The 16,216-nt window shown below is 40.9% G+C and overlaps 1 protein-coding gene across 4 annotated transcripts in view; it reads right to left on the bottom strand.

Annotated features, from left to right (window-relative positions):
* Positions 1-16,216, bottom strand: part of LOC111864459 (laccase-4) — a 77,866-nt gene that overhangs the window by 43,446 nt on the left and 18,204 nt on the right. For 2 of the 4 annotated variants that reach the window (XM_023851716.2, XM_023851718.2), the window contains exon 1: positions 4,929-5,109. The exons of 1 other annotated variant lie outside the window; for it this stretch is intronic. In XM_023851716.2, coding sequence (XP_023707484.1) covers positions 4,929-5,061 — 133 coding nt within the window. In that variant the 5' untranslated portion in view covers positions 5,062-5,109. Of the gene's footprint in view, positions 1-4,928; positions 5,110-16,216 lie in introns of those variants that run through there. One more of the 4 variants, XM_023851715.2, reaches the window with a different exon arrangement.

The raw sequence follows: 16,216 nt of genomic DNA, 5'->3' as shown, positions 1-16,216 counted from the left end.
CGGGGGGGGGGGCTAAAGCAATGCGCCGCTCGGGCAGGGTGCACTATCGATCTCACTGCCGCTGGGATGAGCCACACTTCTGCAGCAGTGATCTGGTGCAGCGCCGTTCTACACGTGATGGTATTCTGTCCAAAAGAGCGATCAGTATATCGTTCTCTCTACAAAACATTGCTGTCCGCAAGGCACTGAGAGGTAGCTATATTGACTCTAGAAATTAGACTTCTAACCAAAATTTTGCCTGCGCCTAAGCACCACAATCTGAATTGCAGAAGAACTGAGGCACAATTCCACGCATTCTTCACTTCGGTAGTAGATGGAGGTGAGTTGTTATTTTCACACTCCAGCCTATTTAGCCAATGAGGAACAGCCCCGGCTAACTATTTGGAGGTGAGCCCCATAGCCCCTCTGGAAATCGCAAAAAAAAAAAAAATCCCTACTCCAGCTATGAATCAAACCTCGGCTTACAAGGGCGTAACAAGTCACTTCAATGGCTGAGCTATCTAGCATCATCTGCCATGCGGTAACTCAATTCTACAGTACAAGAATAATAAGAAACAACTAAACTCCGTGACTTTAGTCCCTAAGCGCACTATACCCACCGAGCAACTTCCGTTTGTCGGCGAAGTTAGTGTCAACTTTGGTGGGCAGAGGGTGTCGCGTAGTCAGCGCGACAAATCCCCACGGCTCTTAATCTCGGCTTTCTAGACCGGAGCCGCTAATTTTCCATTCAAGTAGTTCCTCAATTATCCTCACGAGGCTGAGTGGACCCCGTTCCAGACCCACTATATCTCAGAAAATCTGGTAGGGCCGGGAATCGAGACCGGGACCTCTGGATCTGTAGCCAGGAACTCTGACCACTAGACCACAGAGACGGTCACAAGAATAACCATTTTGTGATAAATGAAATGGAGAAGAGTCCTTTTGAAAAGCCAGTATTCACTCAACTAATAAACTCCGCATTTAATACCGTGTTCACAAGAACCGCCTCTGAATGATATCCTAGGCCAAATGAATCAACTCCACAACCCCAAAGCCAGTTTCTGACTTGATGTAATATCAAAATTCCACTTGCGCCTAGATTGTCAAGAGGTTTCTTCCTTTCGGATGTGTTAACTACTTGTACATTCGTTTCTAAACTCATTTGTATGCTGCAGAAGCACTTTACCAGACACGAATGATCTGTGTTCTCAGTGCCTCCGGATTTCTGGCATGCAGTTTAGCCCGAATGAGTTCCAAAGCTAACAATTTTGGAAAACATTAATCGGTAAAGTACCTGGCTTCATGTCTAGAAAATCCTAAATGCCCCCCTAAAGTTAAAGTTGTTCGTGTGCCTAAGTAAGTACGCACTAGGCCATGGAAGGCGTATGGGGGAGTGGATATATAGATCCACATTTTCTTGACTTCAGCACTAGATGAGGGTAAGTAGTCAGCTTCACGCCCTTGCCTCTTCAACTCCTGAGAAAAAGTTCTCGGTACCCATTGGATAGGAGGTTGGGTGGACCCCAGAGCCGGTATGGACGACGTGGAGAAGAGAAGATTTTTGACCCTACCAGGATTCGAACTCCGACCCCTTGGTCAAACCCTTAGCTAGTCGCTATACCGACTACGCTATCCCGACTCCTAAATCCCCACCTAACTCGCTGTAAATTCTATCACCGGACCCTTCACTTGAAAACGGACCAACTTTCTAAAAAAATTCGTCACAATTAACAAAATGAGGTTTCCATATAAGGTGACGAAAACAACCACCGACGTCTATTCTTAAAACGGTTTTTGTTTACCTTGCAGCGAAACATGTTTATATTACTGCCACTCAGTGGCAACAGCATGGACAAAAGATGAGCAGAAAATAATATTCGTCTAAGAGTAAAAGGAAGAAAGATAAATGGGCATGTAGAATGGGCCGTCAGAGCGCCGGCCCTCTCTGGACGTAATTTGCAAGCAACAACAGTCTCCTCGCCTCTGTCCTCACACACTTTACGAGCTTTCTGATAATCAGGCAGCTTCTCCGAACACAAAGAAACATTTCCTTGAAGTGAAACCTAGTCCACTGCTCTTAGCTACTTACATATCCCTGACTTACACGTATTCAGAGACCAGGAAGTGAAACAGGCAAGCCCAGTGTAATGAGAAGGGATGCTTTATTAAGGTACAGAATTGTTCTTTCTTTGGCACTGTGGGCCTAGGCCTACCTCCATGAACTTCTCCGTTCACAAGGTACAGAATAATGCATAGAAATCGAGTTCGTCTTGGGAATGGAGTATGGATAACTCGAAAATATAAACTGTACATATGCATTACATATAATGTAACATCTAGATAAGCCATAAGACTAACTCCATGGAGCTGAGCCCTTCCTGAGAAGCCGCCAATTGTACAGCTACTCAAGAACTTCCCAGCATTTTATGGAACCCGAAGGTTCATTACCGTGTTCACAAGAGCCCTCCACTGGTCCCTATCATGAGCCAGATCGATCCAGTCCATACCACCCCATCTTATCTTGCTAAGATCCATTTTAATATTATCCACCTACCTACGTCTTGGTCTTCCTAGTGGTCTCCTCTAGCTTTGCCACCGATATCCTATGTGCATTCCTCTTCCCCCATTCGTGCTATATATGATGCCTATCTCATTCTCTTTGGTTTGATCATTCTAATTATACTTGGAGAAGAGTACAAGTTATGAAGATCATCATTACGCAGTTTTCTCCAACCTCCTGTCACTTCATCCCTCTTTAGTCCAAATATTCTCCTCGGCACTTTGTTCTCAGACACCTTCTGTCAATGTTCCTCCTTCAATGTCAAAGTTCAAGTTTCACAACCATACAGAACCACAGGCAAAATTATTGTTTCATATATTCAAACTTTTATGTTTTAGACAGCAGACGAGAAGACAAAAGATTCTAACTGAATGGTAGTAAGCATTACCCGAATTCAATCTTCCCTTACTTCCTTCCTGAATCAAATTCTGCCCTGCATTCTGGTGTCGAGGCAGCAACATATACTTAGTTTTCTCTGTAATTACGTCTAGATCGACCTCCTTACTAGCATCTATTAAAGTTTCTGTGTTTTTCTTTGTGTTGCCTATGTTATCACTCAGTAGATTCACATTATCAGCATATACAAGCAGCTTATGTGTCCCACTCAATTTCAGTCCCACCTGGTTTCCCTGGACTTTCCTAATTGCATATTCTAAAACAAAGTCGAAAAGGAGTGTCAATAAAGCACCATCTTGTCTTAGACCATTCTGAGTAGGAAGACTATCAGAGAAATTGTTACCTATATGGATTTTACTATGCCTCGTTCCTCTATACAGGTCTATAATGTTCTTGTTCTTGCTGTTCGTTGCAAGTTCATCAATTTTGTCTCTCAGGTATTCCACCTTCTTATTCCTGAATTTCCTGCTGGTTTCACTTCTTATATTGTTCATATTACCCCCGTTTATTTCGCCTGGAGATTTAACCACTGCAGTTTGGCTTATTTCCTTTGATATAATAATTATTAGCTTCCTTCGTTGAATCATGGCTTATGCTTCAATTCATAATAACTTGGACTCTCTTTGGTAGAAATTTTGACATTCTTTCTAATAAGATTCCCAGGTTCTACTAATATCCACCTCATGATCTAAGTTCTATAAGATGCGAACTTATTTGAGATTTCGATACGATACTGCTCCTTGCCCTCTACTACGTTAAATTTGTTGAGAATCAACCTCTCAGTATGAACTCTTTGCGTTGTTTGTTTACTCTCTGCCAGTCTCTCCCTAACTTTCGCCACCACAAAATGGTGGTCAGTATCACAATCTGCTGCCCTAAATGATCGGATATGAAGTATACGTGAATGCCATATCCTATCTATCAAAATGTGGTAAATTTGATTGCGAATCTTTCCATCAGGAGATGTCCAAGTGAATTTACGAATGTTATGACTTTGGACCATAATACTTTCAGTCAGATTTTTGGATGAGGCAAAGTTTACTACTCTAACTCCATTATCATTACTAGTTTCGTGTAAAATCTCATTCCTGATTGTTAGTTTGAAAAGTCTTCCTTATTTACTTTGACACTGAAATCTCCTTGCAATTTTTTTTTTCGCGTGGAATTTAGGGAATTTATCGAACACACGTTCTAGTTTCTCGTATAACCTGTTTTTCACATCATCAACTTTAGTCTCTTTTGGGGCATGAACATTCAGAACGATAATGCCACACCAGCGACCTCTTAGTATTATGTGTGACAGCCCATCACTAAGAAAATCCGCTCTATTAACTGCTGATATGATTCTCTTATGTACGAAAAAATCTTTACTTAATTCATTATTCTCATTACCCTTTCCATAAAAAATATGTATATCAGCCTAGTTGGCTCGGTGCCACCTCTGTCCAATCCGACCTCCTGTAATCCCACTAAATCTAACTTCTAGTTTAATATTTCTTTCAAAACAGTCATGAGCGAACCTGCCCTGTGCAGGTTTCTTACATTCCATTTACCAAATCTGATATCCATTTTTCTTTATCTTAGGTCGTTTATCTAAAGAGCTGCATAGTACATATAGACCTAAATTTGTAAACTTAATCCAGTGTGTGGCTAATACCAGCCAAGCGACAATATATGTAAAACAGTCCGTGATATCTAAGAGCCAGGAACACGTAGAGTAGCAAAGTACTAAACTATCCAGTGGTTATATTCATGGAATTTCCAATACTGACCTTCAATCTATGTTCTTCCTTTACGGAGAAATCAAATTCCACAAGCACATGAAACACCAGATAATGTAGCTGTGAATATGTAGTTACGCTGTAAATATATTTGTAAGAGTTTCGTATTAATATATAACAATTCCACCTTTCCTTTTAAAGTTCCAAAATTACTACATCTGTCAAGTAAAATTTCAAAACAGGTGGACTCAAGTGCGACATCCGATACTTACGTGGAGGCGGTGTGAACCAAAGTATGGCAGCAACGACTGTAGCTAATCCAAAGAAAATAGACGCTCGAAATGCTGTACTTCTGAATGACATTGCTGTATAGGTAACACGCGAGGTCCTGTCCCGCGCACCCATCGCTTTTGTGTCACTTAACACGAGCACTCTGCTTGCTCCATTCGGCAACATTTGTTACGACTGGCATTTGGTACAACGCTCTCACTGACGGCTCACTCAGATTATAAAAGTGAACTTCTCGTTCCACGAGCAGGAGACGCCCCCCTCCACAATTCCCATAAACGCGGCCAGCCTTCAGTACGCACCATACTTGTCCACGACTACCTTTTGTTTTTAATTATGTCAGAAGTTTTTATACAGAAGCGAAAGTGACCAGCGGTGCGACAGAGAACAACGAAGAACTTGTTTTCCTTCTCAAACTTTGTATGAGTGATAGGAAGAAGATAGAAAGTTACACAGACTCTTAAGGTAAAGCGTGTCAACTAGGAGGCTCTTTCTAAAGCAAATAATCCAATTTGCTCTTAGGTCCCATGAATACTGTAGTCGCAGATTCGAATCCCACTCGAGGGGAGGATGTTTACAGTATCCGAGTTCTTTACAGAAACCGCCAGAAAATAGACATATTAGAGAGGTTATGTTGTTGGCATTTTTCATCTCCAAAGCTTCTAATAGGATTAGAGTTAGATTTGGTATAGGTCGGGGAGACGCTGCTTTAAATCACGCAATGAAAATTTAATTTTAATTTTTATCGAAGAAATAGAAATCGTATTTTTTATTAAATTCAAAATTTATATATTTTTTTAAAATTTCAAAGCATTTTTACACGAAGAGAAACATACGTTTTGTTTTGATCGATAAATCTAATTTAAAACGTCTTCCGATGAGATGAGTACTAAACGAATTATAAGGAAAACTAAATTCTGTCCCTCTGTAGTATGGACTTACTTACTTACTCATGGAACTGAGCCCTTCTGGAGGAGCCGCCAATTCTGCAGCTACTCAAGAATTTCCCAGCATTGTATGGAACCCGAAGGTTCATTACCGTGTTCACAAGAGCACTCCACTGGTCCCTATCCTGAGCCAGATCTATCCAATCCATACCATCCCATCCTATCTCTCTAAGATCCTTTCTAATTTTGTCCACCCACCTACGCCTTGGTCTTCCCTGTGGTCTCTTTCCTTCTGGCTTTCCCACCAATAACCTATATGTATTCCACGCCTCTCCCATTCGTGCTACATGACTTGCCCACCTCATCTGTAGTGTGGACACCTTTGCAAAAATACATTTGCATCTGTAACTTAACAGAATGTATTGTTGCTGTTCGTCTTCTTTCCATTTGTTGCTGGAGGAAACTCATGCACAGTAATAACATCATCGAAGAACGATTATGACAGGTTCATCATAAATAAATTATTAAAAGATTATATACAGTAGCCGATACTGATAATTTCGGTAAGCATTATCGAAAGGTAATATATATATATATATAATATTCATTGAACATTTAGACATTACATCTTGCGAATGATGACAGGGTATACAGACCACAAAGTAAATATAGGAAAATGCTGAAGGAATGAGGAAATCAATTTTTAAATTTCCCGCTACAAATTTATACCACTAACGAACATCAGTACCAATAGCGTATGATAAATTACAATGAAAGCATTTGGAGTACACATTTTCTTTCTATCTTTGTGCTATTCCGTGATGAGTAGAGGCCTGATTCCCCATCAAGAGTCCTGCCGGCTATCTCAATAAGGACTTAGCAATAGCTACAACGAAGACGTCAAGAACAAGAAGAAGAAGATATCCTTTATTGGTTTTCGTATTTCTGTATGAATTGCATCCATAAAAAATGTTCATATATTTCTGACGGCCGGTGTTTTTCGGAGAGACGTAGTGTCCATGCTGAAAATAGGAAATCTCTCCACATTTCTCACGCACATGGTAAGTAATTTTCTTTTGTAGTCCACAACCTCCCGATTACACTCCTAACTTCATTGGATAAGTGAATTAAATGTGTGTAACATACCAGTACCTTCCATGTCACGTGTTCTAAATAGAAACGAGTGTAAGGGACCGATGTTTTTAATAGCAATTCGACAAAACCGTCGACAGGGAAAAAGGCATAGCTAAATAGGCTATCGCAAAAAGAAGATTAGAAAGTAATTGCTGCTAATATTTTCGTGTTCACTTCCTGAATAATAATACAGACCAGGAAGAATGCACATTTACTTAAAATCTTTTTATGTTGTGTTTCTTCGTCTTTGATCCGGTTACTATGTGACCATAATCACGTTATATTGCAAAGACCATGGACTTTTATCGTTATTGCATTACGTGTCAGTCGTTTAATGCGTAAACGGTTGCTTTGAGGAGAAATCATTCGAGTCCAGTTTATTCTGAAAAAAAGAGAACCGGCAGAAGAAAAGGCACTTTCATCAGTTGTGCTGTAAAAATGTGAAAACTGGATTTATAAAAATATCATTGGATCTACTTTTATATACTTCCTTAATTATCTTGTAGGTACAGAGAAATTATATTACAAACAGTCTGAAAATTATTATTTCCTGCAAAATATTTACCTGTATTTCTAGGTCTATGACAGGGCTTGAAGCTGAGTCCACTCCCCCATACGTCTTCATGGTGTAGTGCCTAATTTGTTCGGACACCTTTACCTTTTACCTAGGTCAATGTGTTTAACAGATTAGCCTACGAACAATATGGAACACTAAGCAGCAATTAAACTCGGCTGGGCTTGAACTCCAAACCATAATTAAGTCACTCCATGAGGAATTCTGTGATCTTTTCTGTGGCATGTACTAAGATGGATGAAGATTTTTAAAATAACCTAGGAAGACTGTGGCCTATTTTCGGGTGCCAGGGTGACGAAGCAAAGTTTGATGTATCTTCCTTTCTAAATTGCATAGGAGGTGATACGAGTGATGATAAAGAGAAAGCAGATGTGACTTACTTCAAAACATCATCAATTCAAACAATGGAGAAAACTACAAGCAGAACACTTGAGTTCAAGGTAGGTCAAGTAAGCCTCTAACGTTTCTCTCTGGTTCATGTATCCTTGAAAGTTGTACAAAAGGTCGTCAGTTAATACATTGTCCCACTAATTTCTCGAGTACCAAAAATGCTTGGTCATGATTAATTCCAAGACAAAATTTGTATTTATGCTCAATGGTTCACACAATGTGCCGTATTCACTGCGCAAGTAAAGACAGACATTTTATACTTTATTTCATAAAGTGATTAAAGTAAAGGCATAATGAAGTCAGCCAGTTGTTCCTAAATTTTATCTTTAAAAATCCCTGGTCAGGTTTCGACTAAATATGGCATGACATTTGTTTGAAGCATTTTTCACTATTACGAATATTTAAAGAAATAAAATAAACACGTCACAACAACCAAAAAATTCAACACTGTTAATATCAAAGCCTATCATTGTCTGTTCCATCCACTTTCTAGGCTCACAACATACACGTATGTCCATTAGCTCCGTCTTAATGTTATCCTTCCCGATTTTCCAACTCAACAGTTCTCAAATAGTTTCCCCATCAAAATTCTGCAAGCTTGTCTTGACCTCCCCCAACCTAGACACATGAGCAGCACATTGTGGCCTCCTACTGAAATGTCACTATATTATAAACACTGGGAGACCTGAAGAAAGCAGTCTTCTGGGATTTGGCACCGTGTATATGTGGTGTTAACCGACGTTTCGGAGGAACGTATCGCCTCCATCTTCAGGGTAGAAGAAAAAATATAAGAAATCTGCAAGCGAAGAGACCGTGAGAAACGGTAAAAGCAGACCGAAACGTCGGTTAACACCACATATACACGGTGCCAAATCCCAGAAGACTGCTTTCTTCATAGTCATCGCCGTGAAAGCCTCAAATCTTACACTAGGAGACCTTTTTACGTAATATCCGAAATCGTTCACCTGTTCATATTTCAGTTTAAATAAATATCCACGGTTCATTTTGAACACCATACAGCAACTATCCAGACACAATACTACAATGTTTCAATTAATCATGTAAAAGGACACTAAATATGTACAACTATCACCAACACTAAACTACGTTACAAGTGTGTTGTGGTTTACAGACTCGCTGGGCCCCGCCATAGCTCAAGCGGTTAGTCGCTGGCTTCCCACCGCGGCAGCCCAGGTTCGATCCCGGGTCTGGTCAAGTGGGATTTGTGGTGGAAAAAGTGGCGCTGGGGCAGGTTTTCTCCGAGTACTTCGGTTTCACCTCCAAATCTTAATTCTACCAAATTCTTCAACATCATATTTACCCGGGGCAGGTACAATAGGCCAATCAGTGGCCGACGTTCCGAGTGGATCCAGCTGGACCCCCCCCCCATGCGAATTAAAAAAATAATAAAAATTACAGACTCGCTTGGTGGCCGGGGTTCGATTCCCAGCAGAGGAAAGATTTTTCTCTTCTCCGCAACATCCAAAATGGCTCTGGGGAGCACGCAGCTTCCTATCCAATGGGTCCCGGAGCTCTTTCGAGGAGTTAATCGGCCGGGCCGTGAAGCTAACCAGTCACCTCCATCTAGTGCATAGGTCAAGAATGATGGAGCTCTAATACCACTCCCTAATACATCTGCGTGGTTTGGTGCATAAATAATTAAGGACAGGGGCAACTTGAACTTGTTACCTTACTACTCACACGTTTAAGTCTGGTCCATTTTTGTTTCCTTCTATAAAACCTCAACAATATTTATTAAAACTGTGACCCGAAGTTACAACAATATAAAATTAAATTGTGGCCGTTAATATACACACATAAATACATGGAGAGGAGCTTCTCTTCAGAACCTCTTATTCAATCAGCGAAATAACAAATTCACCGTCATTTACGGACCCCGAAAAGTCATTGCTAAGTCCACAAAACCTCGCTACAGGATTCTACTCCTAAGCAGACGATTGCAGTGCACAACCTCAAAAATATTAACTAAACAATTCCATATTGGAGTCCGTCGTAACACAACATAACGGTCGAGGTCAACATTACCTTAGCTACATGTTTCGGCTTTTAAAGCCATCATCAGGCAAAACACATGATTACTATATTCACACACCATTGAACTGCAATTGCATTGTGACAGTAAAGCTGGATACTTGATTAGTTGGTTGAGGCATTATGCTACAAGCCGGAAGGTCGCGGGTTCAAGTTCCGATGAAGTCACTGGATATTTTCAATTGACCTAATCCTTCCGGCCGCACTATGGCCCTGAAGTCGACTCAGCCTCTAACAGAAATGAGTACCAGGAATTAATTAAATAATTTTCCTGGGGAGTAAAGAGCGGCCGGCGCGTAAGGCTGACAACCTTACCGCCATCTTTGAGTCGTTTGTCTAGATAATGTGGGACCCTCACCGTCTCACAACCCTATGGGCCTTCACGGCCTGTTACAAGGATAGCTTTACTTTTACCTTTACTTGACAACTGTTATATTATAAAACAATAAAACAGAAGGTATAAAAATACAATGAATTATAAAATACAGAATCTGTATTCCCAACAGAGCGGACAAAATGCATTGTAAAGTCAGGCACCGGCCAAACAATTAGTGCCAAATACTACTACATCTATACCACGGACCTCCAAGCAGTTTACTATATGTATACAAGTCTAGAATACACCACTGTATGGCCGCTGGAATATAACAAGATTGCAATAAAATGACTTCCTAATATACAACATCACATTAAGAGTTTTTTTCTTCTTTTTTTTTCCCCCCTTGGCACTACAGCCCCAGTGGGCCTAGGCCTACCCCCATGAACTTCTCCGTTCACTTCGGTTTTTCTAGATCTTACACATTCGGTAGGACTCGTTGGGCGGGTGATCAGCTCGTCGCAAGGCCTCTACATGTACACAAACACAGAAGAACGCACACACTCAAACTAAACATCCGTGTCCTGAGTGGGATTCGAACCCACGATCCCGGTTTCCAAGCGAGGGAAGACAGTACACGCCTGACGAGTTTTTACCAAATTTTATTCCATAACTTTCGTTTTATAATAATTTTATAATTCGTTGTATTTTTATACCTTCTGTTTTATAATGTAACAGTTATCAAGTATCCACGATGTATCCACTGTCACGATGTAATTGCTGTTCAGTGGTGTGTGAAAATAGTAATCATGTGTTTTGCTTGATGATGGATTTAAAAGCCGAAACATGTAGCTAAGGTAATGTTTTATGTTGTGTTACGAAGGACTCCAATAAAGAATTGTATATAATAACACAACAGAATGCAGGAAATAAAAAAAAAATATTAACTAAAGGTACATTTTAATATTATTCACCCATATCTCCCCGAGTTCGGAGTTACTGAATAAAAGCTTTCATCCTTACTGATTGCCCCACCCACGTCCTGCTAATTGGGTTCACCACTCTGATATTTTTTCCTCTTTCATTGATCATTTTTACAGACGGTGTGACTCCTGGGACGGGTGATCAGCTCGTCGCAAGACCTCTGCCTAAACACAGGACAACACAAACGCAGAATAAAACATACACATGCCAAACATCAATGTCTTGTGTGGGATCCGAACCCACGATCCGGCTTTCGAGCGAGCGAAGAGAGTACATGCCTTAGACCGCTCGGGTACCATGATCGGAACTCTGATATTTAGTGAACTATAAAAGAATGCATATTCTGTTTCAATCTGTTTCATTTCTCACGGTTAACTTGAGATGAGAACTGGCACGTTGCCTTTGAACCCACAGTCATGCAGGTTTTGTAATTTAATTTATTTCCTAGATACACGTATGAGAGCGGGAAATCTAGCTTTCTATTGGTGCGATTCTCCTATATGCATATGAGGTTCAGAGTCCATGCATCTCGATATATGTCAAAAAAAATGGCTGAAAGTAAGCAACTTTCTCCATATTTGCTAAAATGAAATGAAAGTTATCATTTGCACATTGCTTTCGGTACATAATTATATGCTAACATTCCTGGACTTGCTTGCTTTATGGGTACTGAAAAAGTCTTATGCACAATTCTGCTGTAGAAATACGCGTTGTATTTGCATTATGGATGAAACACACAGTATCATCATGGCTATCGCAGCTATAATTCACTGCCTAAGGGACGGACAACCGGGGCCCTGCCTTCCGCAAGGGTCGGAATTCTGTTCATTTCCTCGTCCCCGGGGCCTACTTAGCTTCCTATCCCCCTTTCACGCTCACTTGTCCGTAGCGGTAAAATGTAAAAAGGGTAACGCTGTGCCTGTGCTTAAGTAATTAAACACAACGTCATGAAGGCTTATGGGGGGAGTGGATGTATAGATCCACACTTTCTTGACTTCGGCACTAGCTGGAGGTGAGTGGTCAGCTTCACGCCCCTGCCGCTTTACTCCCGGAATAAGAGCCCCCGGTACCCATTGGATAGCGGTACAGTGACAAATTTATATAACTTTGTAACTGTTGCCTTTTTCTGCTCATTTGAGGGGAAGGTTTACGTAATACTACTTTCAGTATCACGACTACACAGCGTCTCAGAGTAGAATGATAGCTGATGAATTAGAAATGGTATGGAAGGAAGCTGCCTTGGACTATACGAGAAACTATCCCGTACACACTTCCTGGACTGAAAAGTACTGTGAACCAATCAGAACAGGTGTTCCGGTTGGAATTCGAAGAGAGTGCCTCCAGATTGCAAGCTTAGAGCGTTATCTCTAGACGATCGTGTTCGGCTTCTGCTTTTACTTTTCAGTAAGACGCTGATGGTAGCTCAGATAAATCTATGATGAAATATGTGCAGTTCAATATCCCGTTCCTTATCACCGTCTTGCACTACATCGAAGAACAAGGGATTACAGTGAGATGCCTACTGTATTTGATTACTACTTTTATCTTTAGCTTTACTAGGCATCTTGCACTTAATGTTTATTGTTTTTACGGCGTCTTTCTAGGGCATATGCATGCCTGCTTACCAAGGGATTTCATTGTTGAATAACTCAAAATGTGGAACTATGAGCTGCTCTTGTGAACAAGTCAGGGAAATGTTTTGCCGAGCTAAGTGACTGTTAATTGTTAACTAGCTCAGAAAGTTAAATGTGTCTCTTTGTAGATAACATCTCGCATATTTTATTCAATTTAATAAGAAACTGCTTGGTGCAACAGCAAATCAATTAGTGGTTGATTCCAGCTTACATTTCTCGACTATCCAGTCACTCTCTGAGGTGTTCAGCGTATTTTAAATGACAGTAAAAGGTTTACATTTCATTGCCTGTTAGACTACTAATTTTGAAGGAATTAAACCACTTTTACGATCCGTATCTACGACACTAAAATACAAATACAAAAGACTCAAGTGAAAGTATCAGAGCAGCCAACTTACTCTCAACTGTTTCCCTCGTCTAGTATTGAATGGCTTCGCCTTCTGACGCGGTTATATTTACAGACAAAGTGTAACATATACATTAGAACCCTTTTGGCACATTTCACAATACAGACATCAATGAGATGCAAACAGTGGAGCATAAGCCAACTCATTTACTACAATTAATATGTTGCTGGACATTATCCATCATCTTGTCTGTTATTAAAAGACCGTCTACTTTCTATTAAAAACACATCGTTTCGGAAACTGGAATCTGTCCCCGTCTTCAGGTAAAACCTACTCATCTCTGTCTATTGGACCCAACTGAGTAGGTTTTACCTGAAGAAGGGGACAGATTCCAGTTCCTGAAACGTTGTGTTTTTAATAGAAAGTAGACGGTTTTTTAATAACAGACAAGATGATGGATAATGTCCAGCAACATATTAATTGTAACAATTTACCATCATCACAAACTTTTAGATCTCAACTCATTTACTACTTACACTCAGGTCATAAATCATTTTATTTTAGTGTTGTAGACATGAATTACAAAACTGTGGTTTAATTCCCTGAAAAATAGTGATATAGTATGCAATGAATGGTAAAAGGGCGAAAAGGTATCTCTGTAGCAGGCTGTAGAGGCCCATAGAGCTCAGAGGCGTCGAGGCTCCCATATTTTCTAGATCGTCGGCTCACAGATGGCGATGATGTCAGCCTTACGCGCAGGCTGCCATTTACCCCCCAGGAAGATTCCTGGTATTCATTTCTTTTAGAGGCTGAGTCGACCCCACGACCATAGTGCGTCTAGAAGGATCAGGTTAATTGAATATCCAACAACCTCATCGGGATTCGAAACCGCGATGTCTTGTAGCATGCCCTTTCTTTCTTTGTATCTCTTTTCCTTCATGCATTTTTTTTCCCGGTGTTCTCTCGTGTTAATTAGAGTCAGTGAGCAGAGGAATATCCTACACGAAATAAGAAAACGGAAGGCTAATTGGATTGGTCATGTTTTACGCAGAAACTGCCTTCTAAAAGAAGTTATTGAAGGAAAGATAGAGGGGCGGATAGAAGTGACCAGAAGACGAGGAAGAAGACGTAAGAAGATGCTGGATGACCTTAGGGACAGAAGAGGATACTGTCATTTGAAGGAGAAAGCTCTAGATCGCATTAAGTGGAGGGATTGTTTTGGAAGAGACTGTGGACCTGTCGTCTGACAGATTACTGATGATGATGATGATGATGATGATGATGATTCTCTCCTACTTTCTGCTCTCTCTTTATTTCCTCCTTCTATATTAATTTCTCTCGTCATTTCTCTGTCTATCCTATTTACGTGTTTTCTATATGTGTTCCTTTCTGCCTTTCGACTTCATTCCTTCAAATTCTGTTTCTCCATTTCCTTGTTTTTTTTTTATTACATAAAGTCACTGTTTTGTTTAATTCCGGGTTTCAACATTTCCCAGAGTCGAATATTTTCGTGTTACAATTTTATGACCTGAACAAGAATACATAAAGAAAGATGCAGGTACGGAGGACAAACGATAAAGAAGTAACAAAACAAACGTGAAATATCTGATATCGTGTGGCTTCCTACTAAACCAAAGGAAAGTTCCTGTATGTGGGATAACTCGCCCAGAAGATACAAGAAACTGCAATTACTCCGCTGACCCCTGGGATCACTAAGCTCACTACATGTACCGCTGTAATGCATGCGTCCAGTCCATCCATGGCACACAACGAGGACAGTACCTGCTTTATTAAACTAATGTCCATTTGTAACCCTGCGTACAGGCAAAGTGAACGGAACACACTGCTGAAAAAAAGGAGCTTACACCTGAAGTAGGTAGGTAAATTTAAATGAGTGTTTGCCACAAAGGCGAATATTACATGCGTTGTTAAACTCGATTACGTCTGGGAATTTATTCCCGGTATCAACATTTGGATTGTTTCCTTTCGCAACTGCCTCCAGGCCGTTCCTGGGGCCCACACAGCGCATCAAATTTGTATNAATCTAGTATTTAAAAGTTGACCACTTCACTCAATGTAGTAATGCAGTTAAAAATGCATGGATCTTTATTCCTTCCAACCGCATAAACCTTCGCTCCACACTTCGTGAGTACTTTGAAAGTTTATATTACAATTTTTTATTTGTTTTTAGTTTCTTGGAGTGCGGTGAGACTGAGTCTGCTTGGTACATCGGCCACTAACTGGCCTATTGTACCAGCCTCGGATGACAGCTGTTGAATGTGGAGCAGTCGGTGGAATGAAGATTGGCAGAGGAAAGCGAAGTACTCGCAGAAAACCTACCCCAGTGCCATTTTGTCCACCACAAATCCCACATGCCCTAATCTGGGCTCGAACTTGGGCTCCCTGGGTGAGAAGTCTGCGACTAATCGCCTGAGATATGGCATGGCCTTGGCCGCGCCACAGCTCAAGCGGTTAGTCGCTGGCGTCCCACCGCGGCGGCCCGGGTTCGATCCCGGGTCTGCTCAAATGGGATTTGTGGTGGACAAAGTAGCGCTGGGGCGGGTTTTCTCCGAGTACTTCGGTTTCCTCCGCCAATCTTCATTCCACCAAATTCTCCATCATCATATTCACTCGGGGTAGGCTACTATAGGCCAAACAGTGGCCGGCGTGACGAGCGGACCCAGTTGGACTCCACCCCCACTAAGCGAATTATAAGAAAATTATGGCATGGCCTTAGAGTGCGACATGTATGAAGCATTCTGGCACAACTATTTGAGATTTTATGTTGAAAGACACAGGATGCAACAATAATTGTTATTGAATTGTATCTTCCAAGCTTCTCAGTTGCGACTGAACGTCTCACAACCCGCTCTACATACTTGGTGAAGCGATGAATATTGAGGAGTCTGTAATCTCTCGAACTCTTGAGTCGAGTCTTATATGACTGACTTCAC

Source organism: Cryptotermes secundus, unplaced genomic scaffold (genome assembly GCF_002891405.2).
Source record: "Cryptotermes secundus unplaced genomic scaffold, Csec_1.0 scaffold621, whole genome shotgun sequence".
In the NCBI taxonomy this organism is placed as follows: Eukaryota; Metazoa; Arthropoda; class Insecta; order Blattodea; family Kalotermitidae; genus Cryptotermes; species Cryptotermes secundus.
Note: the sequence above shows the minus strand (reverse complement) of the source record. Positions and strands in the feature narration are given on the sequence as shown.